Here is a 25884-nt window from a genome sequence, read left to right as displayed (position 1 = left end):
ACCTCTTCACTGAAATTATTTCAGTTGGATTAAACCCAAATGTTGCCTTTAATTGCTGGTCAGTAGCTTTTACCTATTTGTGCCCTCTAGCCGTTGGCATAGTTGACAGAACCAGTTGACAACTGATTCTGCATAGCATCATGATGACGAGTGTGTCCGTTGCATCCGTAATGCACTATGTGACCTTCTGTACATAAAGCAGCCTCTCTGGCCAGCAGTGTCTTCATCTGTAAAATGGGAATAACCATGTTTCCTGCTTCACAGGGTTGTTAAAGGACTTCCCAGTTGGCTTAGTGGTAAAGAATCTGCCTGCTAAGCAGGAGATTCTGCTTCAGTCCCTGGGGTCTGGAAGATTCCCTGGAGAGGGAAATGGCAGCCCACTCCAGTATTCTTGCCTGGAGAATTCCGTGGAGAGAGGAGCCTGGTGGGCTGTAGTCCATGGGGTCACAAAGAGTTGAACACAACTTAGCAACTAAAGAACAACAGCAAGGGTTGGTATAATGATTAAATAAATCCCCAGTGCAGGTTTGGGGACACAGTGAGCACTTAACAGTGTTCATAAAATAAATAACCTTTTAAGTTCCTTTTCATTGCTTACAGAATGTCAGGGTATTTTGACCTAATAAACAGGATAACATTTCTCTCCTTAAAGTCTAGAACTTCTGGTGGCCTAATGATGGTGGGGATTTGAGGAAGAATTGAGCTTTTTTGAACTCTTTGAGACATTTCAGAAAGGTTTTCAGTTGTTGGTTATGACGTGCTTTGAGCTTCCCTGGTGGCTCAGATGGTAAAGAATCTGCCTGCAATGCAGGAGACCCACGTTCGATCCCTGGGTGGGGAAGATCCCCTGGAGAAGGGAATGGCCACCCACTGCCAGTATTCTTGCCTGGAGAATTCCATGGACAGAGGAGTATGGCGGGCTACAGTCCCTGGGGTCGGAAAGGGTCAGACACAGCTGAGCGACTTTCACGTCACACTTAACCATGTGCATTACTATGGTTCAGCTTGTCTGTTTAGTGCTTATGGCTTATCTCCTCTAATTTAGAGAACAACTGTAAGTTTCGACTTAACCATTATTTCAAATCTATATTTATGTAACTGAGGCTTTTTGGGTTTTTTTTCCTATCCTCTTGTAACCTTACAAAGAGACATTTTGAAAATTCAGAGATTGTATTTATTTTGGAACACAGATACGGTGAGTTTATATTACCCTGAAAGATTACCAAGATTGAGAAATTGGGTAGTTTAAAAAAATTATTGTAGAGACTACTTTTTTTTTTTTAAATGGATTCATAGAACCTTTGTGACTCATTACCCAGTGCTGTCCACACTGAGAAAGATTCCTGAAGTGGTGCCCTCCGCAGGCGCTGGTGAGAGGATGAGCGGGCGGACACAGGGTGCCAGCTGGGCTCCCCTGCTGCCCCCGGGGACCCTGCCGGCCTCAGGCACTTGGCGGGGACGGGCAGACTTGTGCCTGTATCTCATGCAGTGGCTTCTGTGTTTTCCTGGATGTAGGTACCTGTATACCTCGTGGCTCCTGTTGTTGGTGATGCCTTGTTCCATGGTTTACATGTTACTACTACCACTGCTGTTATCTACTGTTAGGAAATTCTCCCCAGCCTCAATGAAATAAGCAGAATAACTAATTGGGGGACGCTCTGTGGCATTCCAGGAAGTACAGGTAAATACTTAATCCCATCTTAGGCTCATTTTCACATGCAGTTCATTAATGAATCCCTTAACGCTTTTGGTTTCTCCTGAGATGATTTTAAGATGACCTAACAGTTACTCCACCATTAATGTGAGGAAATGATGAAAAGAGCAGGCTTCTGGGGAAACACACCAAGTGCTGTCACCGCTGAACCGTGGGATGGTGACCCAGCTACTTTCCTGTGCTTCCGTGTAAATCCCTGTTAACTGCATGACTCCGTCCTTCACGCTGTCTGTTCATCTTGCCTTCTCAGCTTGCTCTGACACTCCTGGAAGGTGGGGACCCTCTCCTCTGCCTTACCTTTTCACCGAGATCCTCTCGGAACCTAGTACCAGACTCGTTACCAGGTGGTACCCACACAACCGTGGATGGATTTGAGGTGATATTCTGTTTAATAAAAGCATTTACTGTGATGCGTGGAATCTTCATGGAAATGTGTGTCGACCTCGCCTTTTGTCTACTATTAAACAGTAGATAAATTAAGTTTGCCGTGCCAGGGGCTGTCATGCAACGAGAAACTCTGCCCTTCTGTCTGCCTGTGTGGGGTGCCTGCTACAGGAATCCCTCCTGGTTGCCCCTCGCTGCTTTGATCGTCAGCCAAGCATTTGGTGTTTAGCTGTAACACGAAGGAGAGCCTCCTGAAACTGCAAGAATCTGAGAACAGCCAGATGACCTGGCTTCTCTTCAGCTCCCGATGCGGAGTAATTATGAAGGAATCTCACTGTGACTGGTTTGCTTTTCCACACTGCACTGTTTTGATTGGGGTCGATGTGGCCCACGCCGTGTGGAGCAGACACAATGAGGCCGGTCTTCACGGGAGAGGCAGTGCACTGTGCATTGTACAGTTCGGGGTTTGTTTTCCTCTGGCCGGGCGGGTGGGAACCTCCCATTTTCCTAGCAATAGTAACACCCCTGGAGGCTGGCCCTCCCACCCTGGCGGGCTCTGCAGACCCAGCCGGCGGGGCTGACCACTTGTGCCTGGGAAGGCAGCTTCCTTTCTGTCCTCCGGCCCCTGGCATGCGTGTGCGTCGCCCGGCCAAGGACTTGCAGCTGTCTCAGTTGCAGACTCTGTGACTTGCGTTCTCAGCCGAGGATGCAGGCTGATAAATGCAGGACAAGTAGCCGAAGTGTCAAAAAGGAGCTGGTGATCGAGTCCCCGCTGCGGTGCAAGGATGCAGCCCAGGGCGAGGGGGAAGCAGAGAGCCCGGGGCCAGTGCTGGTAAGAGGGGCCGGTCCCCGGGGCTTCTGCTGTCTTCCCCACACAGCGCTGTCATCGTCTGTGCGTGCTCCGTTCCTTCTGGCCCTTCGGTTGGATTCTAAACTTGCCTGTCTCTGGCGAGCTCTCTTCTCTGTCTCCTCCTTTAGATTTGACTTGGGTTCCACTTTGATTCTTCTTTGGGAGGAAAAATATGTTGACATCTTGTGGGTGAACATGGTTTCCAAGAGGCTCCTTTGTATATACAACAACTACATATTGTTAAAATTAAGTCTTACCTTGTTGCGCTGTTGCCAGTGTAAACCTGGGAGGCACGCTGTAATTGCCTTTTATAGGATTGAAAAAGATGCCCTTTGCAGAATTAAAGCTTGTTCACGTTATGTGTTTGTGAACGTTAGGATGGTAACGTGGGGGTGTGGTTTAAGGAACCTAGCTGCTGAACTGACATGTGTTCTCACCCCTTCTAACAAGTTTGCCTTGAATTGAATAAAGTAAGAAATAACCTGTGCTTGGAAACCAGTTGCTAGTAAAGTTTCTATTCTTAACATTAGCTAAACTCAGAGCAGTCTGGATAAATTCAAGTGCCTCAGTAGACTTTGTAAGGGCAGAATGTGAAAAATGGTTTTGTTGTTAGCATCAATGAGTAGGTTGTGCTCCTCTCTTGGAATTTCTTCAGTACAATAAAGGCACATAACTTTTAAAGCAAACTGCAAAAAGCCACCAACATGCACGTTGGAGCGAACAATTAAGCCTTTCAAATGATCTGTTAAAGGGTTTGTTACACTCATACTTAGCAATTTTATATAGTGATTTGTTTTTTAAAACATCAAGGTTCATTTTCTGTTATAAAGTGTTGGGTTAATTAACTTATTTTTCAATTAATGTTTTTAAGAATCTAAACCTCAACTTCTCTGTAATGGATTTGACTTGAATTAAACCGCCTTTGATCTGTGAGACAGCCGTATATTGTACTGCCTTCAAAATTATATTGCTAATCCGGAACTGAGAAAGTAAAGTCTAAGGGGATTTTTGGATGTAGGTTTTCATTTTAGAGATTTAGGCCCCACTCCCCCCAACATTGTTTAGAGATGTTTTTCGTTATCTTGGATTCCTTTCTGGTAGCACAATAGTTCATTTATCCATTGAGAAGCATGAGCTGCTTACATGCGGTAATAGATTAAACCGGTTAAAGCTCCCAGCTGATGTCGCTTGTGATTTCTTGGAGGAAGTTGTGTGGTTTGGGTTCCCTTGTGAATATCCTGAAAAATCTTTTGTCAGTGATTCTCCAGATGTATAGAAATATTTGTCCAGAAGATTAAATACACTGTAGAAAGATGCTCTGTGATTTTTTTTTTTTTGAATCACCCTAGTGACTTTTAAAAAATTTGTTTCTCTTTCTTGTGCTAAAGAAATAAAAGAAAAGAAAATGAGCTGCTCATGTCCCAGTTATTTGTTTAGGTCGAGTCTCACCCGGGCAGGTCCGGGGGAGCTTATTTTCCGCTGTGATAGATAAGGCTGGGCCGGCCGCAGCTGTGCCTGCTGGGGGTGCTCATGGGGGACCCAGAAGCTCCTGGGAGCATGGGGCGCTCTGGCTTGCACACTTGCGGAGAGGTGTGCCGGGGACGGGGAGGCAGCAGTGATACGAGAAGGAACCTGATAGTGTTTCTCTCTTGCATTGTGGTGAACAAGATAGAAAGAGCTACCACAGATAAGAGAAGCAAGGATACTTAAGCAGAGCTTCTGCCCTAGGCAGATCTCCTTACCTGGGGTTCTCACTGCCCTCGACAAATGCGCACTCAGCACACCGCTAGGAGTGCAGCTTTTCTCCAAGACGAGTTTTTAAGAGTTACGCAGCGCAACCTTGAGATCTGCTCATTATTATTATGTCAGTAGCTCGCTTGCTTGTTGAGAATCCCCAAGTCTATAATGTTTAAATGTAAGTAACTTATTTTATTCAAGAGGAGAATCTTGAAATCAAGTTTTAGTTTTAGTTATGTACACAATCAGTCCTTGGGGAAAATATGACATAGTTTAAAAAGCCAAAAAATAATTAATGCATATAATTAGAAATAGGGATAGTATAAAATAGGGAAATGTAAAGTGCCCTTACCTTTGATTTCCAAAAGTACCCACAGTTAATTACTTGGTAAATGACTTTCTCCAAACTTTCTCCCATGCATGTGAAAATATAACTTATTGTATGTCTTTGGAAAATGTATGCTACTATAAACTTCTGCATTAATTTTCTCCCAGAACATATCAAGAACGTCTTTGCCACCATGTATAGATGTATGCCATTATTTTTAATGGCTGTACCATAATTTGATTCAGTTTGTTTCCAACTTTTGCCACTAGTACAATGTACAGTCTTTGAGAAATGACTCTCTGGCCTGTGAGTGACTAATGGTGAATGTGCTGGTAAATGTATCTGAAAGCTAGTGAGAAGAAGCCGTTTTCCTGTAAAACTTCTATCAGAAGTTAATGCCTCTTTCGCCTCTGCCAGGGCAACAGTTAAGTCTGCCTTAGCCGTGGCTGCTTGTTCCGTGCTGGGTAGGGTCAGTGTTTCTATTATAAGAGAAGTATGTGTTCAGAGGCTGTAAGGTTCAACTTACAGGCATCTATGCAGGTGGGTCTTGTCCCTTCATTGTGACAGTAGCTGGGGAGGAAGTACGTGGTGAAATTTCCCCATTCCTCTCCAGGCTTACTGCCAACCCTGTGGAAAAATGACTCTGTGGGCTTTGAGTGACTAACAGGGGAACAATCAGGATACTCTTAATGTCTACAAGTTAGTTACCCCGCTGACATTTGAATACCTATTTTTGCTCCCCAAACTCTAATGCAATTCCTGGAAATAATTTATGCTAATTGTTACGGCTCAACAATTTAGAGGAAAAGGGTGTGGCTTCAGAGATTCAGGACTGGCTGGGGCCTACATCCTGTGTGTTGCCCTTGCATTGCTCACTTTGAAGAGGCAGGTAAGGCCCGCAGCTCAGGTCTTACTTGGGGAATTCTGAAAGTTGAAAGATGTGAAGATGGAGAGAGCTGCATTTTCACATGTTAGATATCCTTGTTAGGTATTTTTAAAGCAGTATCTTTTTAGCAACATCTGTTTTATTTTTGATATTTTTCTTTTTAAAGAAATACTTATATTTATTTGTTCGTTTGTTTATTGGCTGTGTGGCATGCAGAATCTTGGTTCCCAGACCAGGGGTTGAACCTGTGCCCTCTGCAGTGGAAGTACAGAGTCCTAACCACTGGAGGGCCAGGGAATCTCCAGTTTTTAATATTTTTCTGGGATCTTCAAGTGTTCAACACGGAATCCGAGTTCTTATTTTACTATTTTAAAGGACAAGTGATTAGCTAAATGACTGTATGAGATGACAGCATGCGTACCCATGTAGAAAGAAATAGGAGACTGGGCTTCTCATTAAGTCAGTGTATTACCTGGGGAAGCCTCTTCTCCCGTAAGTTCTATTTACTCTAGAAATATCAGAAGTGAATTAAGATACAAACCCTGAACGATACCCTTATCGGTAATGTTCATGTTGTTGTCAGTATCCTATAAGACTTTAGCATATTGTGATTGAGATAATTAATTTATACTTGTAAAGCCCTCTGCCCTCCATGTTTTTCTGCATCCTTATAGATGTCTTTAGAAGTAATTAATTAATGATATTACATTGATGTTATTCAATAGGTAGTTTTTTTTTTTTTTTTTTTAATATACTGAGTGGTGAAGGAAGGAAATTCCTGCAAGCTCTGTGTAATGACATATTCCCAGGTGACAAAAAAACAACAACAACAACAGGACGTTTTCCTTATTCAGAGCCACCAGCCTTCACTGTGCTCCTCGGTTTCCCCTTCACTTGTGTCTTTGTTCATTCGGTCACTTTTTTAAGAACCGAGATTTGCAAACGTACCGGGTAGTGCGCTGGGGATACAGAGGTGAGTGAGACACGCTTCTTCTCCCCAAGCAGCACGACATGGGTAATGAGGGGCTTCTTTCCTCAGAAATGCTGTTCACCCTGTATTTTGTTAGGCTCAGTGAGTGTCGGTCTCACCCATCCTTTTCCACTGAGGCAGACAACACTTAAAATCATCTTCATCATCGGCTCCAGCAAGGACGCATTCTGTGTTTTTAGCACCTACAGCAGGCATAAGCCTGCTTTACTGAGGGCGTAGGGACCCTGACGGTTCTCATGAACAGTCTGTGAGTGAGGCCCCGCTGTGGCACACGTTCTTTGGGGGTCAGTTGCTGGGAGGAATCTTTGGCAAGTGGATGCTTCTCTCACCCTGGAGAAGTGGCTTCCAGAGCTCGTATCCCTGTGTCCTTGTAGCCCTGGGCCTCTCCCACCTTCCAGGAGGCTTGTTCATTTCTTTTCTCGTGCGTGCCAGTAACATGGAGGCAGAGTGACTAGTCACTGTTTTAATAACAAGGTACTGGCAGTTGCTCTGTTGTTTTTTTTTTTTTCGATGTAAAAACAAAAATAGAAAATATTTATATAGTGTCTTCCTTTGTGCCAAAAACTGTTTTAAACCTATTAAATATGTTATGTCAATTCATCCTCCCAGTTCCAAGAGGCAGTTACTATTATTATTAGTCTTTTTTAAAGATGAGGAGGCTGAGCCCAGAGAGGTAACTTACAAAAAATCGTACTTTTAGGAAGTGACAGAGCCGGCTTTAAGGTGCCAGTCAGGTTTCCCAGAACCCATACCTGAACACATATGTATGGTTCATTACCAAAAACCAGTGTATCCCTTATGCTTGAAGTTGGGATTATAAAGAAAAAAGAGACGTTCAAAACATCTCCCTGCCCTTAAGAAATGTAAAGCTGGCTAGAGAAAGGCCAGTTTCTAAGTGGCAAAACAACAGCAGTTGAACAGCACAGACAGACGAAGAGGAGGATGGTCATGGCTAAAGGTGTTGGAAATGTGAACAGGCTGGAGTTGGGGGTCACATCACTCTTCTTTTGGGTTGTGTTTTATCATCCTCCCAGAAAATTACACAGCAGCATAGATAGATTGGTAGAATATCTGAGAGTCTGGAGATATCTTATTTTCCTCCCTAGATTTCTTTTTTTTTTTTAATTGATTTACAGCGTAATCCAGGATAATCCTGAAATGTTTATTTCCTAATCAGTGAAAGAGGCACCGTGGTCCCCATGGTGTCAATAGGAGGCTGCCATCTGCTCAGTGTCCCCTAGCTTTTGACAGGTGGTGGCCAAACATGAGACAGCAGCACTGTGTCACTGCCAGGGAGTGATGTGGCTGGTCCCGAGAAGACAGTTTGGAGACCAGCTTCAGATCTGCTCAGGGATCTGCCTTTTAATCTCTGCAGATGACCACCCTTCCCTCCCTCAAATACTAGCCCGACCCTGGCTTCAGCACTTTTCTTGTCTGTAAAATGAGAAAGTGAAAGTGAAAGTTGCTCAGTCTGACTCTTTGCAACCCCATGGAATTCTCCAGGCCAGAATACCGGAGTGGGTAGCCTTTCCCTTCTCCAGGGGATCTTCCCAACCCAGGGATCGAACCCAGGTCACTCGCATTACGGGCGGATTCTTTACCAACTGAGCCACAAGGGAAGCCCAATGAGAAGAAAAATGAAAAAAATAAAAAGTAAAATGAGAAGCGTGTAGTGAATAATCTCAAAGTTTCCATCTGGCACTAAAAGCCCGTGTTTCAGGGTCATTCACTTTGGCCCACAGTATGCTGTGATGGGATCACGTCAGGACCTGGGGGTTTGTTTTAGGTTCTGAGCTCAGTTTATCCAGAATCGTCTGAATTTTGAGTTGGAGGAGCTGTAAAACAGGAGATGTTGGATTTCAACCCAATGTAATGAATAAGACAAGTGCAGTGGGTTGGCAAACCTGAAAATAAATAGAAATGGTGAGTCTGTAAGTCAGTTGTGTCTGACTCTTTGCAACTCCATGGACTGGCTCTTCTGTGCATGGGATTCTAGACAGACAAGAACACTGGAGTGGGTTGCCATGCCCTCCTCCACCGGACCTTCCCGACGCAGGGATTGAACCCGGTCCCACACTGCAGGCAGATTCTTAACCATCTGAGCCACCAGGGAAGCAAACAGAAGTGGTAGCAGGGAATAATGTACAGCAAAGGCAAGAAGATCTGGCTTGAACCTACAGATGAGATGACCGAGTTTAATTTTAGAAGCAAGAAGACTTGGAAATTATAGTTTATCCTCAACTTTACAGAAGTTGGAAATATCCCTGTAATGTGATACAGCTTGTCCTAAGTTTCTCTTCGAGTGTCGTTTGAGGCTTGAGAAGTTTTTAGTGCTCGCCTTCCAGACAAGCGGCCATGCCACTTCCTAGCAGGGCTCGGGGAGGGGCTGGTCCGGAGTTCTGTTTCGGGGTCTCCTTGCTGTGGGATGTCGTCACGGCTAAGGCAGAAGTGGGCAGTGCCAAGGGCCTGCCCTCGCGGTCAGAAGTCCTGGGCCCTGTGTCTTCTAAACACTTTTCTAAGCCGGGATTGTTTCTGCCGGATGGAGATAGTCACGATGGCTGTCTTCCAACCCCTTGTCTCTGAAAGCTTGTCTGGGCTGCCCTGGTCAGCTAAACCACGTTCAGCCTTTCCTTACTCTGAGCCATGCTCTATTATGCAGCCAGGCCAGTTGTCCCAAGGTGCAGATAGCGGCCGTTAATCTCCTGCTTACATCCCTTGGCTGACTTGTCTTTGCAGAGAAGGCAAAGCACGCCTGCTTGGCCCTCAGAGGCTGGCGCTGAAGGTGCTTGCAGGCCTCCCTTGTCTGCTGCACTTCCCCAGATGCGTCCTGACCCCAGCCCTCTGTTCTTTGGGGTGCTTTCACACGTGGCACAGCGCTGCTTTTTGCCTGGCACGGCTTCCCTGCCCGACCACTTTCTCTCGTCTTTCAAGTCTCAGTCACATACCAGCTCCTCGAAAAAGCCTGTGCTCTCTCCCCACGTCTTCCTGAAGACTGTGCCCCGGGGCCCACCATGAATCATCATTCTAGCGTGTTAGGTTATCACGCTGTGTTGTCCTGAGGTTTGAACAGTCTGCCTCTCTAGTTGTGGGGGTGGGGTATATGCCCCATAGGAACCCTGTTTTTTTTTTTTTTTAAATATTCCATCTCTGACGTAATGTCAAACCTCCCCCGCTCCCCCACCCACACTTTCTTTCCTTCTGGCATGGCCCTTGTCACCTTTGCAGGATGCAAGGCACGGGTTGCCGAAAGGGCTTTTAGGAGAGACTGGACCTGAGGGTCTTTCTTCCTCTTTTTTCTTCCCTCTTTCACCTTCATCGGTTTTGCCACCAATATTCAAACATGCTGAAATGCCAGAACAAGTAAAAGGGGGTCGCTAGAGGAGCCTCTTTGACTAAATGCGATGTGGATATTGTGCCCCCAAACTCTCCTGTGCTTCTGTTATTTGTGATCTAAAGTAAAATGTTGGCTTACATTTTGTGACCTAAGGACACAAATGCAAACATAGGTGACCAGGGTCCAAATCTGTCTTTCTCTCTTCCTCTCAGCCAGCACCCATCGTTTCTGTATCAGCTCTACTGCTTCTCATTAGCCACTGAAACTATAACATCACGATCTCTGATTCTTGTAGGACATTTGGGAAAACTCATTGTGTGACTCTATTACCAGAATCCCAGTAAATTGATTATATGTGGAAAGGGTATTGGAGACCCACAAGTTGCAGGGCCAGGAAAACAGTCAAGTGGGACCTGTTAGCAACACTGAACAATCCAGTTTGCCTGCTTTAACTTCGTCACAACTTAACCTGACTATTTTGTCTCCAATGTGGGTAGTTTTCCCAAAATTTATCTCATCTCCCTAAGTGAAAATTTCAGGAAATTATCTGTTCCTTGTTTTGCCCTGAAGTGTTAAAAATTATCTGTAAACAAAAAGTGTATTTCATACAATCTCTCTAGGCAAGAATACTGGAGTGGGTTGCCATGCCCTCCTCAAAGGGATCTTCCTGACCCAGGGATAGAACCCAGGTCTGCTGCATTGCAGGCAGATTTTTAACCGTCTGAGCCATCAGGAAAGCCCCAGTGGAACTATAGCACTAGGCACATATGTAGTTCTAAATTTTCTTATAGCCAAATTACAGTGAAATAAATATGTGTAGTTAATTTTAGTAATATAGTTTTTTAACCCAGTATTTCCAAAAGTAGTATCCTTTCAGCATTTAATCCTTGTAAAATATCAAGGCATTATACATTCTTTTATTCATACTAAGTCTTTGAAGCTGTCTATTTTACACCTGTAGCACATCTAAATTCAAGATGGTCACATGTAGTTAGAAACTACTGTACCGAACAATGCAGGTCTGTAACCATACACATTCCAGAGCTTCAAGACCTCCAATCAGAAAAGTTGTAGGGTTTTTTTTTGTGGGGGTGAGTCATATTTGTGAATCTGGGTTGGGGAGGAAATGCATGATTTAAGTTTAAGGTTGGGTTCTCCTTGCCAGGATCATGTCCTTGAAGTATTTGGAAATAATGTGAGTGTCCTTTTACCTAATGGCATTAAAACCTCATGTTCAAATCTGGTTCTTCAGGAAGATTTAGTATTTTGGAGTATGATTTGTGATGTTTCGATACTTGATACAGAAAATGATTATCTTTCAGGGAAGGACTCTGCCTTTTCTCTCTCCCGCTGTGAGATCGTGGTGCCTGGGTAGTTAGTTCAGTGTCGCTTATGTTTCTAGATCTCAGAGGTGAGCAGAAGGCCTCAGATTCCTGTCCTCCCTGGCGGTGTGGAGGCTGAGGCAACATGGTGTGGCCCGGTGTTGTGCATTCCCGGGACAAAAAGAAGTGGAGGCCTTAGGGAAGGGCTTCCTGTTCTGGAACTCTGCAATGCCGTCACGTGCCTCGCTAGCGGGTGATGGGAAAGGTCGTGGGCTTGGGGCCAGGAGACCCACAGGTCACCATCTGTGAGACCTTTGTTGATTCATGGAATCCCTCCGAGGTTTGATTTCCCCATCTAGGAAAAGGTGGTGATGCAACCCTAAGAGTTTCGGGGCAGGTTTAGAGAGAGAATTTATGTGTGATCCAGCAAAGGCTTGTTTATACTCTAGGGACTAAAATTCTCTGTATTGAATGAGCTTAACTACATATGATCCCCATGACCAGTGCTGTGAACCACGCACTGTATATTGAAACCCTTCAGTGACCCTGCAATGAAGATAAGAGAAAGTGGTATTTTTCAGTGCTTTGTACCAGGCACTTAATATTGAAACCCTTCAGTGACCCTGTGATGAAGATAAGAGAAATTGGTATTTTTCCCATTTTCAGATGTGGATATGCAGATTGAGTAATTTGTCCCAAGGCCACGTAGTCAACAAGCAGTCGAGCCAGGAGTTTTAAAAAAACACTTTGTAATATGAATTTCTCGAACATACACGAAGGTAGACAGACTCAGAGAGTGGTTTTCTGACTTGGGTGGCATCACAGGCACCCAGATGGCATGGCTCTGCCCCCAGAATTTCTGATTCGGTGGCTCTGGGGTTAACATGCATTTCTAGCAAGTTCCAGGCAGCTCTGGTACTGCTGGCCTGGAGCCACACTTTGAGAAACACTGGGCTGATATGATGACCCCCTCATCCACCCATCGCCACCTGCAACAGTAGCAGGTATTTGGGGGATCGGGACTTTAATCCTGACACCCCACACCTGCCCTTGCTGGTGTCCGAACTGCCTCCCCGGTGATGACGTGCTCGGAAACTCCTGTGAACCAGCACCGTGTTATGAATATTCCATTCCCCGCCACACTCCCCCCCAGTGTTTACAGATAAGTAGTTTAAGTTGTTTTGAAATCTGACTAAATCTGGCTTTTAGAGCCTTTCAGCTTAATTACTTGACCTCTTCATTTCAAGGTTTCAAAAATAGCTTTTATTGACCTAGGAAGAGTGAAGAATTTCAGTCCATAATGCTAAGAAAAGTGGGAGTGAAATTACTGCCGGGAGCGGAGTCTGGTGTAGATTGAAGCTAAACTTCTTTAGGCACCTGCCGTGATGTGGGTCTTTTTCTTTTGCCTTCATCGTCACTTTTCACATGTGAAAAAATGGCAGGAGAATCAGCAGCTGGCATGGTGTGTGTGAGCGACGTGCACAGAGGCGTCCCTCGGGCTCCCCGCCTGTTCGCCGTCTCCTCCCTCCCTTCTCTGCCTCTCTGGCTCATGCCCTGCCTCAGGGCAGAAAGAAGACACTTGAGGTGCTGTCTGCACAGGCAGCACTCGGCTCCACCAGAATTCTCAGGGGCACAGGGCGTGGAGGAGGCCCCCCCTAAGCCCCTCGTCCTCTGTGGCCCCCCCATCGAGCACAGCTGACTCCATGCAAGCAGTTATGTGGACTTTTGTTAATTAGTATTATTAGCTTCATTATTACCTCCATTTCCATTCCATTTTCTAGATGCCATTGATTCGACAGTTTTTCATAGTCTCTAATTCTGTTCACTTTAGTAATAGGATAATAGTTTTGGAAAACCACACTTATTTATAAAAGTGACAAATGCGAAACTCAGGCTCTTTTCCTTCCATCTGACTGACGATTTTGCATGTCCAAGTATTGCTCACACTGACATGGTGATTCAATGCAGTCTCTCAGTGACAAGCTCTCTCGTTTGAGTGCCCATTTCAACACTGTGTAAAAAAAGGAATTCAGCATCTTATCAGTGTTTGTAACATAAAAAAGCGATATTCACAAGTATGTCATTCTTGGTGTTAGTCTCTTCTGAGGATAGCACCACATTTCAGCATGAGAGATATATTTAGATGTCTGCAAGTTTGGTGTTCATTACAGGTCCTTCTAAACATTCTCCAGTTCACCCGTTCTTGCGGTTTCATGCTGAGGTTTGAGCTTTCTTCTCAGTCCATGCTAAGATAGGGTCCCCCTTTCCTCCAGTCTTCTGGAGCAGGTGCTCGTGCATGCTTTCAGTGAGCATGCAAAAATTTAAAATGTAGAGGCTGAGAGGGGGAGCGGGGCCCAGGGAAGAATGTGGTCCAGGGGTCAGGAGACCCCGGATGCCAGCCCAGCTTTGCCAGCTGGGACAGTCACGCAGCTCCCGCCCATGCTCCCCGGTGTCCCTGTCTGTAAGCCGAGAGGGTTGGACCAGACAAATCTCAGGTTCCGACGTTTGCACAGTTGCAACTCTGTTCTTACCGAACCTCCCGCTCATTTTAAACATGCCGATTCTGAACAGCTGCTGAGGCCTTTGTTCCGGCTCACATTGTTAGCAGTCTGCAGAAGAACGAGTATTGCTGGAGGAGGTGATCAGATGTTGGTTGTCAGGGTCTCCCAAGTCCTAATGTCCTGGGTTAAAGGAAGAAGATCGCATGTGTTACAAGGAGATCGGAGGCCGTTTTCCACGGCTGAAGGATGTACGCATCTCATTTTATGTCTCTCAGTCTTTTTGCTCCTTCACTGGTTTGCTGGCTTCCTTAGGGCCCTTCTCAACATGGCCTGCCTGCACTGTAGCCTCATCCTTCATCACAGGCTGTAGTCCAGGGGTGGCTTGGAGACATGTGAGCTAATCATCGGGACGACCTCAAACAGATGCTGTTCAGAGAGTCGTTTATTTTAGAGGAGGACCAAGGGCTGCCTGGGGCACCGGTAGAGTGGGACCCCTTGCGCAGAGCTCTACGCCTCAGCCTCCAGTGTTCCCACCCACTCAGAGAAGCTGAGGCCCTGCGGGTCTCTGTCCATTGTTTCCTAAGCGTGTCCATCCAGGAGTCCACTGCTGATTTCAGGCGGCTTGTTCGTTTGCAGCCGCATCCAGGACCCATTCAGAAGGGACTTCTCATAAACAGTGAGCTCGGCCCGGCTATCCTGAACGGCCGCCGCTTCCTGAACTCGGGCTTCCCTCACAGCTCAGCTGCTAAAGAATCCGCCTGCAATGCAGGAGACCCCGATTTGATTACTGGGTTGGGAAGATCCACTGGAGAAGGGATAGGCTACCCACTCTCGTATTCTTGGGCTTGCCTTGTGGCTCAGCTGGTAAAAATCTGCCTGCAATGCGGGAGATCTGGGTTCGATCCCTGGGTTGGGAAAACCCCCTGGAGAAGGGAAAGGCTACCCACTCCAGTATTCTGGCCTGGAGAATTCCATGGACTGTGTAGTCCATGGGGTTGCAAAGAGTCAGACAGGACTGAGCGACTTTCACTTCACTTCACTTCACTTCCTGAACTCACTTGTTCAGAGGGTGACCAGGCCCTGGAAGAGACTCCAGCAACTTCCTATTCATAACTTTGTATTTTTTTAAACCCCATTCCCCCTTCGATGATACAGATTTCAAGCTCCACAAAATCTGGTTCCTCCCATGCCACAAGCATGATCCTCGGCTTCTCCGTTTTTTCTGCAAGGGGTCTCCAGGCCACCCTGAAGCCTGGCTGACTCGTTCACCTCTTGGACTCAGCTCTAACCACTTCCTTTAGGAAGCACGGCACTGTTGGGCCGCTTCACTCACTGCATGCCTGTGCAGTGCAGGTGCTGTGTCAGGGGCTGGACAAAGCAGAAATCATGTAGACATCATACCAGTAAATAAAACAGAGATCTTTCCCCTCCTGGAGCTCGTAATCTAACAGGAGCGGGGAGGGGAGGAGGTCAGTTTCATTCTAGTGGGTCGAGTCCCACTCCTGGGTTCCCACTGCTGTTGGTCACTGTGTTCTGCCTCGTTCACACGTCCACCTCCCCACTGGCTAGTGAGCTTTCTGGGGCGGGGGCTGTGTTCTTTTCATCTCAGGGTCCCAAAGACCTGGCATAGCGCACGTGGACAGGCTCCATGAGAACCCATGGAGAGAACGAATACATATCTGCTAACGGCCCTTGCAGTGGGGGAGGGAGGCAGCTGCTCATGTCCTGCACCCACCCTAATTATAGGAAGGTGAGGATTGTTCCTTCAAATCTGACAGCTTCTATGAAGTTGCTGGTGGGAGTATGGAGTGAGTGAGAGTTGTGTGCAAGACAGTGGTGCAGAAAGGCTCGGGGCTGCAGGATTAATATCTGCCTTCAGAAGCCCCCTTCCTTCTTATTGCAAGCGTCCCCCCTCCCTGCCCTCCACCCCAGCAGCAGAGCTGGGTCCTTTGGGGAAACGTGGAGAAGTGCACCGTTTTGAAAAATGTACTCAGTTCCATGAAGGCTTTTCATCTCAGCCGATGGAGAAGGTTTTGTAGCTCGCAGATAAATCAAGGAAGTCCTAAATTCTTTATAAGCAGAAGCGACGCATTTCTTATGTCTTAAAATAGAGTGCTCCAAGAGCTGCCGTTTCCTCAGTTTGCTATTTCAAGCAGTGGCGTTCAGGGTTTCAGCTTGTGTTAACATTTGATTACCAGACACACAAAGGCAAGAAATGACTAGAAAGTTCACGGGAAGCCATCATGTCAGATTGGAGAGCAATAGAATCAGAGGCTTTTTGTTCAGCTCGTCCCCTGGTTTGCGAGGCTTCGTGCACGCTTGGCCAACGTCGAGCTCACTTGTGGGCTGGCACTCTCCCATTCTGCTGGATTCCAGAGGAGTCTCACTTTCTTGGCGCTGAGAACATTACCTGACTTCTGGTTGCCTTTGGGTCTGGAACTTCAGTTTGCATGGATGTCAAGCGGCCAAACCCAGAGCAGCAAATGCGGTCGGCAGGACTGAGTTCAGTGAGGCTCCAAGGGAGATGGACGGGAGGGCGTGTGGGTCCTGGCCTTTGATGTCCGTGAGAGCCGCATGGTCACTGGAGGCCAGCCTGCTGCCTGCTGCTTTGACCAGTAGATGGGGACGGGGGCTCTGGGCATCAGCAGCTCATCCGGGCCCAGGGTGTCCCTTAAGATGGAGCCACTTCTTCCCGCCATCTGGTCACATGAACAGCCTCAGGCTGTTCTGAGTCCCGTCCAAAGAAGCCAAGGCTTTGATTCATTGGCCGTCTCTGGGCCCTGAGAAGTCTGCTTGCTCCACCCCTCCCCCCAAACTGTTCAGTCCTTTCCGACACCACTTGTAATGGAAGTGTCTGTCTGGGTTTTCTTTGGGCTCAGACCCTGTATTCCAGTGTCCTCTCTGTTTATTATTATATAATTTTATCCATGTTCGGCCGGTTGATTTTCCTTCTCTATGAAAATCCTAGCCATTGTTGTGTTTAATATGTTCCTGGAGCATAGAAGAAAGGCTTTATAAACAGGTTGGTGACATTGAATGTACGTGTAGCACTCACTCAAGAACAAAAAAACTCAGATTACTGTCATGCAAGCAACACATTTAATAATAATAATTACATTTATTATGTGCCTGCTGTTTGCCAGGCTGTGTTGAGCATTAATTCAATGAGGCCCAATAACTTCACAGGCTCGGTTTTTTTAACCACTGTGCTATAGACGGCCTTCAACTTGATCAGTATCTGTGTGGTGTATATATGGCCCTGTCAGGGCAGATTCAGGTTTTCTGAGCAGTGAAGCGTAGACTTTGGGGGCTTTAAGAAAAATAATTCAAGTTACAAATACAAAATAAGGCATGGAGGTGAATATTTACTTAGAATTTGATAAGAAATCACAACCAATTATAACATGTAAGAAGCAAAATTATCGACATCGAAAATACAGGAAAACAATACATTTTAATCAGTGAACCTCTTGACACACCTGAGCAATACTTTCTTTGAGACAGTTTTTGGCTTCATACTCATATCACCTCTTCATACAGTCATGACTTTGTGTTATCAGTCAGGGTCACAAGAATTAGATCATTCCGTCTTTCCTGTAGCAAGATTAGTTGAAATTTGTGTTTGATTAATCATAATTTAGAAGTGTTTAGCTTTGCAATGTTTGGTGACATCACAAGAACTTTGAGGGTTGAATAAATCTCGGTTAGGGTCTTCATATAGGAGCTGTGTGCCTTGGGGGCATTCTGAGTTTGGGCGATGACTGATCTGCGATACCTCCAAGCAGTTCTGACCCAAAATCTTGGGATGTGCCTGTGTTGTACGGCTTCTGTGCACCTCCGTGTCGTATGGCCTACATGACTTTGGGAGGACCGACGTAATGAGCCGTGTTCTTGTAAATCTTCCTAACCAAGATGCCAAGCACCAGTCGAGCTCAGCAGGGATGTGGGGCCTGGAGAGGGGCTGTGCAAGGGCAGGGCATTAAGCTGTCACGTGTCTCTGGGTCCTGCGCTCTGTGCCGAGGGGGCGTAGAGACAAGGAGACCCGGCCCCACCCCCGGGCGCTGACAGTGGGGGAGACGAGCTGTCCATGGGTCATTTCAGTGCACGGCCGAAGCAACTGCAGCCTCAGGACTGCTCCTAACCCGGCCGCAGTGGTCAGAGAAGGGACAGGCTGCCTTCTAATGGGCTGAGGTGGTGCCCCCGTTACGTGGCCGCGCACTGCCTGCCCCAGGGCTAGAGCAACCCTCCTCTCACTTTCTTGGCAGCTCTGCCTGTGTCAGATTTGTTTTTTTAGAGCAACAATTATGCTGCTAAAATAAAGCCTCTGTGGACCGCTGCGAAGGGCTGTAGGATTGCGACAGGTGGGTCGGTGTGGGGAGTGACAGCCACACTGCCTGTGTCCTGGGCCCCCGGGTTAGAGACGCCACTGGAACCCACGTATCCACCTGCCCAAGGAGGGCTGTGCGGTCAAGTCAAGGAGTTCAAACCCTTGCCCTCCTGAAGAATTCTCATTCTTCCCTCAGCCCTCGTGAGGCAGCACGTCCTTGGTGAAGTGAGGCGATCTCACGGCCCATGGACGGCAGTTGGTGCCATCTCTACTTTTAGCTCTGCATCAGCGTCTGCCTGCACCTCTCACTAAACTAAATTAGGTGTTTGCGAGCCTGCCTCTCCCACCCTCCAGGGTTTCTTTTTCTCAGTGCCGTATAGCTAGTCTCCAGGGAAGGGCAGCCCTCCCTCCGCCCCAAACTAGGTAAAAATTTTGGAAAGTACTGTGTATATACATTTCTGAGGGGAGGGGCCCTCGGTCTCAAGGGGGTCCATAACCTCAGGGAGACTAAGGATCTCAGCATGGTCTTGTTCCGTGTTCATCCCTGAACTTACCAATTCCAGCACAGTTCCTGGGCCATCACGGTAGTCCAGGTGTCCTTCAGGATCCCTGTGAGAGCTGCTTCTAGGATGGTTGGTCCCTGCCCCTGGAGCTTCTGATTCAGACTTGGGGTGAGGCCTCAGAATTTACATCTGCATCAGCTTCCCGGGTGATGCTGATGGTGCTGTTCCCCGGACCCCGCTTTGAGAACCACTGTGGTAGACTGTTGTGGCCTCGGAGCACCACAGTCCTCTCCCTGTCTGATTTCACAGTAACCGAGAAATGAATGTTCATGCAAAAAGTATTTATTTTTAGTTGGAGGATAATTGCTTTACAACGCCGTGTTGGTTTCTGCCGCACATTAGCATGAATCGGCCATGGGTATGCACAGGTCCCCACCTCCCTGAACCTCCCTCCCGCCCCATCCCGCCCCTCTAGATCATCACAGAGCAGCAGGCTGAGCTCCCCGTCACACGGCAGCTTCCCACTCGCTGTCTGTCTTACACATGGTGACGTGTGTATTTCAGTGCTACTCTCTCAGTCTGTGCCGTTCTCCTCTTGGCCGACTATAACCATAAGTCTGTACATTATGTATGAGTCTCTATTCCTGCCTTGCAAATAGGTTCATTGGTACATTCCATACGGGGATTCCATTTTTCTAGATTCCACATATTTGCATTAGTAAACGACATTTGTTTTTCTGACTTCACTCTGTATAACAGGCTCTAGGCTCATCTGACAGATAAGAACGTTTAACCTCCAAACAAGGGAGGAAGCTGAAGGACTTGAACTGCACTTTTTACACACTATGAAAGCACAGTCACGCACTGGACATGTTCCAAACATCCTAGGCTTGGGAGCTGGCGAGCCCCATCCTGCCTGGGGAGACACAAGTGTCCTGGAATATTGAAAATTCAAGCAGGTAAATGTGCAGAGTTCCAAAATCTGGAAGTTCTAATGGCCTAGGAGCGTTGGCCATTCATCAATTTAGGTAATTCTGGGCCCACGTATTTCTTTTGAAGATAAATCAAGAACTGGCATGTCAATTATACCTCAACTGAAAAGAATAAAGTAGCCCTTCATATAATCAGTCTTCGTAAGATGCCTGCACTCCTGCTCTCTCTGCATCCTGGCTTGGCCCACCACTGCCTCAGCCTTATTTTATGTGCATGGTTGCCTCCCCAGCTTAAGCTGGAAGTTTAATGAGTAATGCCCTGTGTGATTGGCCCGATCCCCCGCACCCCTCAGCTAGTGACTGTCCTAGTCCTGAGTCTAGACGGGCTGCAGTGTGCACAGTCATCAGTAGGAAACAGCGGTCCTCACTGTGACTTCCAGTCCAGAGAGCTACAGGGCATGTGTTCTAGCTGCTCCCCTGGCACCTGGGGAGCCCTTCTGACATCAGGCCCCCCCTGTCACTGATAGCCAGCCCTCCCCCTTGTAGTGAAGATTGTGGTCGTGTTCTGCCTCCCGTCAGCTGTACGTGGTGGGATGTCACTCCACAACCTTGGCCTCTGACTTGTAAGAGTCCCCGTCCAGTGCATCGTTGATTTTCTCTGTCGCCGACTCCAGGGTCTTTCTTTGGCCTCGTGGCCGGGCAGTTGCAAGAACTGCAGGACTGTGGGGTGCAGTCCGACACTCTCGAGTCATGTCACCAGGAAACACACTGAGCTTAGGTGTGTCGAGATGGTTTTAAAGCCAAGGTCGTGAGCGAGCTCTGCGCTAAGCCTCTTTCTTCTGAACCAGGAGTCTGGCTGTCTGGTAATTAACTTAATCTCGTTTTGCTGTTCAGTTCAGTGCAGTCGCTCAGTCGTGTCCGACTCTTTGCGACCCCATGGACTGCAGCACGCCAGCCTTCCCTGTCCGTCACCAAGTCCCGGAGTTTACCCAAACTCACGTCCATTGAGTCATTTTGCTGTTTGTGTGTCCTTTTCTGTTACCAGTGATGCTGCAAGCCAGCTTCCTATTCTGTGAGGCTGAGGTCCCCCCCCCCCCAAAAAAAACACATGTAACCAGCTGGAAAAGCTTAGTGGAGCTGAAGAACAGTGAACAGCTGTAACCAATGAATCATCAGTTTAAAGAAGAGTGGAAAATAGGCAATTGTGCTCTTAACCCACAGCTTGGTAGATACTGGCCCCGTCGCGTCTCCCAAGCCCCTCTGTCTGTCATTTCTGTGTGTCTTCTGTTGCTGTCTCTATCTTGCCCTTATGTTTCCTCCATCTCTGCGTCTTCTACTTCCGCCACCCCCGAGGTGGCTGTCACCTGTGTCTCTTCCTCTCCCCCATCTCCATCTTGGCCCTTTTCCTGTCTTTCTTCACCAGTCTCCACTCTCAGCCTTCATCCTCTGATGGTTTCTTTCTTCCCTCCTCCTAAAAGCCACGTGTGGGAGGCAGGCACTGTGCCAGCTATCTGTGTTTGAAGCGAGAGCTTTCTGCCTTGTTCTTAACTTAGGTGGCAGGTGAGTGGCCCTCCTCTGGCCCCTTTCCCTTGGAGTCAGTGGCTCTGTCGGGGACGGTGCCCCGTGCAGTTGTTGAAAACCTCCGCCCAGTCAGGTCTCCAGGAGTCATTTCATTGAGCAACTTAAGGGTGTGTACACGTGTCAACTCTTCCCAGTCCTGGAGACCGCAGAAGACTTGTTATTCTTCCCTGAGATTTCCTTTATTTCTAATTCTTCCCTGAGAGGTAGGCATTGAAACTTTGCCATTTTCCTATGAACTTTCCTGATTCACACGCACCGTCCGTCTTTTAACAGAAAGGTTGGCTTATAAACACACTGTACCGCTGTCGAGTTTTGGTGAGCCCTGACCCTTCACAAGGCAGCCTGGGGAAGGAAGAGTTCTGACTGATGGGAGACTGTGTTCTTATCCCGTCTGCTGGCTACTGGGTGGTGGTCAACGTCAGGCCGTGAACTCAACTTGTGATCCTCAGTCCTGGGGCTCAGTCGAGTGGACGAAAGTTTCCACGCCTACCTCTTCGTGGTGTTAAAGGATAGCCTGAGGCATATTAAACATTTCAAGAGTTTGTTTGAGCAAAAATAAATTTGAATTGAGCAATACCCAATTCCCAGAGATTGGGAGTGCTCTGATGGTAGGAGCTGGGGAGAGACTTCTCCTGTAAAAATAAGCTCAAAAGCAAAGAAAAGAACTATCGACTGGCTCCAGCACAGAGCCTAGTTGGCTGTTTGTGCTGGGTTGTCCTTAGTGTTTTGATTTCATAACCTTGAGGCATTTACAGGCTTACATTTCCGTTTGCTTACATAGGCAGCCACCTATGGCATTAGAAGCACCTGATGGCCTCTGTGTTTAATTAATTTAACAGTGGATTAAGTGTGATCATCTGTGTGAAAACAGCTTGAAAGTTAACAGCAGCCCACAGAAGCAAGGTAGTCCTAATACCTACAACATTACATTAAATACTGCCAAGATACCTTCAGGGGAAAACAATAACTAACCTCATTAACAAAAGCATTAGTTGGTGTGCTAAATAGCAAAAGTGATTTATGACTATGTTGATAGTTTTCACTTATGAAAGATTTAAGAAGTCCAAGTTCAGTCAAATGGTGAGAGCTGTTATTAAATGCACTTAAAATGTAAACATATTGTCTGTATCAGTCCATGAACAGGAAACACATCACTTATTTGAATGTGGACAATTAACATCCATTTTGCCAACAAGCACCTGTATACTGATTACTATATACAGCATAACAAACTGAAATAAAGGAGGAAATGATTTAAGTTGAATTAACATACTTTGGAGAACACTTTCATTTTCTGTGGCAATTCTTACATGAAAATAACTAACCACTCCAGTATTCTGGCCTGAAGAATTCCATGGACTGTTATAGTCCATAGGGTTGCAAAGAGTTGAACACAAACTGAGTGACTTTCACTTTCAAATCTTTTTTGGGCCTCTTTTAAATGTAAAAACAGTTTAAAATCACAAATATTTTGAAGGAAGAAACTACCTACACTTTTCACAAGATAGCTTTACTTTTTTGGATTGTGTATGTTTTTAATCTCCATCCATAAACATGCACTTTTTTAATAATTGTGCACTTATTTGGGCACTTTTTTTTTTTCTCAGCATATTTTGTAGAGTCTACTTAAATGAAGTAATTGACATTAAAGATGATCATTTTATACTTCTAGTAGAGCAAGATGACTGCTTCATTAAGAAAATTGAGAACTTCCATGGCGTAACACAGTAGATGCTTTAGTTCTTCACAGACTGTTTCAGTGCCTGTTGTAAGCAGGCAGCCTTATGCCGGGTGATTCAGGATCCAGACTCCTTCCATCTTGGGGTTGCACTCTCCCCTCAGCTTCCTGAGTCCACTGCTGGGTCCACTGTGTGCTGCTGGCAGAGGGGCGTAGGGAAGAAGCAGGGGAGAGAGGCTGTCTCTCAGACCTGGAGGCTGGGAGGCCTTAAGATCAAGGCATGGGCAGTTTTAGTGTTTGCCTAGGGTCCACTCTGGTTCCTGGGTGCTCTTTTCTTGCTGTGTCCTCACATGGTGGAATGGACAGGAGAGCTTTTGGAGGTCTCTCTTATAAGGACACTAATCCCGTTCATGAGGGTTCCACCCTCTTTACCTAATCACCTCTCCAAAGCCCGATTTTGAAATCCCGTTGGTTTTCAGGATTAGGTTACATACAACACATGGGTTTTCAGGACACAGTCAGGCAGTCTATAGCAGAGGCTTTTATGAGCCAGGCTTGGCAGTGGCCACATCCCTTCCACTCACGTGCCATTGGTCAGAAGACAGTCATGTGACCACACCCAACCCTGGGGAGGCTGGGAAATGTAGTCCAGCTCTATTTGGATGGAAAGGATACAGATTTGAGGAACACATGGCAGTCTTGGTCACAATTCCTAATCTAGTTGCCATATACTGGATATCTTTAGTATTTTTCCTATATATGAATTGACATTTTACTATATAGAGCATTTGTTGAAATTGTATATATCAGATGTTTTTATAGTTTCAGAAATAATATTGCAGTAAAGGATTTATTGATATAATTTATTTCTGATAACTGTGTGTGTGTGTGTGCTTGCATGCACATGCATTTCTTTAGCACTTGGCATACTGTGCTATAATTATTTGAATATGTATCGTTACCGTTGAGTTAGCCCAGTTAGTGCCTTGCATGTGGGAAGTGATCACTAAACACTATCGCAATGACTGGAACTAGATGAGATTTTTTACTAACTTTGGAAATGGCTAGAAAAGGCATATTCTCTCCAGCTCATTGCCTCATTCTTCTGATTAGTGCCTGCTAGGGATGGCCACCCCTACCCCTGGGGCTCACCTACAAGGCCTGGGTTTAAGTACTTTCCCCCCCTTACTGGCCTGGTTTTAGTCCCACTCATATTTCTCTATATTTTGGTGTTGCATATGTAAGTAGGTAGATAGATCAGATTAGACAGGGCTATTTTGAGACTCAGAGAAGAGTTTCCCAAAGTTTTATATAAAATATTGAGCTCTGTGGATGTTTTAAGCCCAGGGCCAAGAAGAGATGGTCATGGCTGGAGCCACTGGCCATCGTTGCTAGGTCATGGTTAGACTCCCAAGCAGGGTGGCTCTGACAAATCTTAAGGCTTAGAAGGAAAGCAATCTAGCCAGGGGTGACCCAAGACGTGACTGGAAGTTCCACCAGACCCCATAGTCTCCTTTGTACTTAAATAACCAAACAAGCATGAAGATCAGGAAGTATCCTCTGTTCTTTTGAAAACAACTTGTTTCTCTTGCTTTTGATTCTTCCTGATAGCAAAGCTGACACACTCTCATTGTAGCGAAGTTGGAGAATTCAGAAACACGTAGAGTAGGATGGATAAGGGACCTACGCTTCTGGCTTACTGGGTGGCTCAGCGGTAAAGAATCCACCTACCAATGGAGGAGACGCGGCTTTAATCCCTGGGTCGGGAAGGTCCCCTGGAGAAGGAAATGACAACCCACTTCAGCCAGTTTATTCTTGCCTGGGAAACTCCACGGGCAGAGGAGCCTGGCAGGCTACAGTTAGAGGTCGCAAAGAGTCGGACACGACTGAGTGCTCATGCATGCATGCAGGATGTATAAAGTTCTTTAGTCTTGAGAAGTTGCGTTTACCTGTAGGTGTTTCAATTGCTTATCTCTTCACCTTCCAGGCCAAGCCAAAGCTGATTGAGCCGCTGGACTATGAAAATGTCATCGTCCAGAAGAAGACGCAGATCCTGAACGACTGTCTACGGGAGATGCTGCTCTTCCCGTATGATGACTTTCAGGTGAGGACAAACAGCACTGTGCGGTCGAGCTATACAAACAGTTCTTTTCTGTCTCTTGGTTTATTGTTGGGTCAGTTCATTTAGGGAATTAAAAAGATGAAAAGACGAGATGCTATTTAAGAGAGAAAAGTTATTGCCATTATCTTGTTCCAAGCATTCCCTCATGACTTGATTTTTTATTGGTATTTTTTACATATATGTGTTATGTGTGTGTGTGATATGAATATATGTTACACGTGTGCATATGTGTGAATACATGCATATTCATATGCATAAAACACACATGCATATATAACACAAATGTTTTCTCAAGCATTTATCTTTTATCTTGAATAGAAGTGCTATCAGTTCAGTCGCTCAGTTGTGTTCGACTTTTGAGACCCCATGGACTGCACCACGCCAGACTTCCCTGTCCATAGTCTGGGCTAATTCTGTAGACGCAAGTGCCTCCTACATCTTAGGGAATTTGTTTGAAGAGGATTTTAGGGATTTTTGCCCAGTGTCTTAGAGTCAAGGATGGGATTGGCTCAGAAGCGGTGGAAGGTTTTGTCAGGCGTCATTTTAAGCTGTCAATTTGGGAAGCTGCCTGGAGAGAGGCCCTGACTGCACGTGGGCTCGCTGAGAAGAGTCTGGGGGTCCTGACATCCAGGAACGTCCTAACATGTAACCCACTGATGCAGTGACAGGTGCTGGTTCTGGGAGCTCAGTAGCT

The 25884-nt window shown here is 46.4% G+C and overlaps 1 protein-coding gene across 5 annotated transcripts in view; it reads left to right on the top strand.

Moving 5' to 3' along the window:
• Positions 1 to 25884, top strand: part of DOCK9 (dedicator of cytokinesis 9) — a 273883-nt gene that overhangs the window by 100032 nt on the left and 147967 nt on the right. For 3 of the 5 annotated variants that reach the window (XM_065902028.1, XM_065902027.1, XM_065902025.1), the window contains exon 2: positions 25056 to 25172. In XM_065902028.1, the coding sequence (XP_065758100.1) occupies positions 25056 to 25172 (117 nt within the window). Of the gene's footprint in view, positions 1 to 2687; positions 2931 to 25055; positions 25173 to 25884 lie in introns of those variants that run through there. The other 2 variants (XM_065902029.1, XM_065902026.1) reach the window with 1 other exon arrangement.

This window comes from Muntiacus reevesi, chromosome 11, assembly GCF_963930625.1.
Source record: "Muntiacus reevesi chromosome 11, mMunRee1.1, whole genome shotgun sequence".
NCBI classification, from domain to species: Eukaryota; Metazoa; Chordata; class Mammalia; order Artiodactyla; family Cervidae; genus Muntiacus; species Muntiacus reevesi.
Note: the sequence above shows the minus strand (reverse complement) of the source record. Positions and strands in the feature narration are given on the sequence as shown.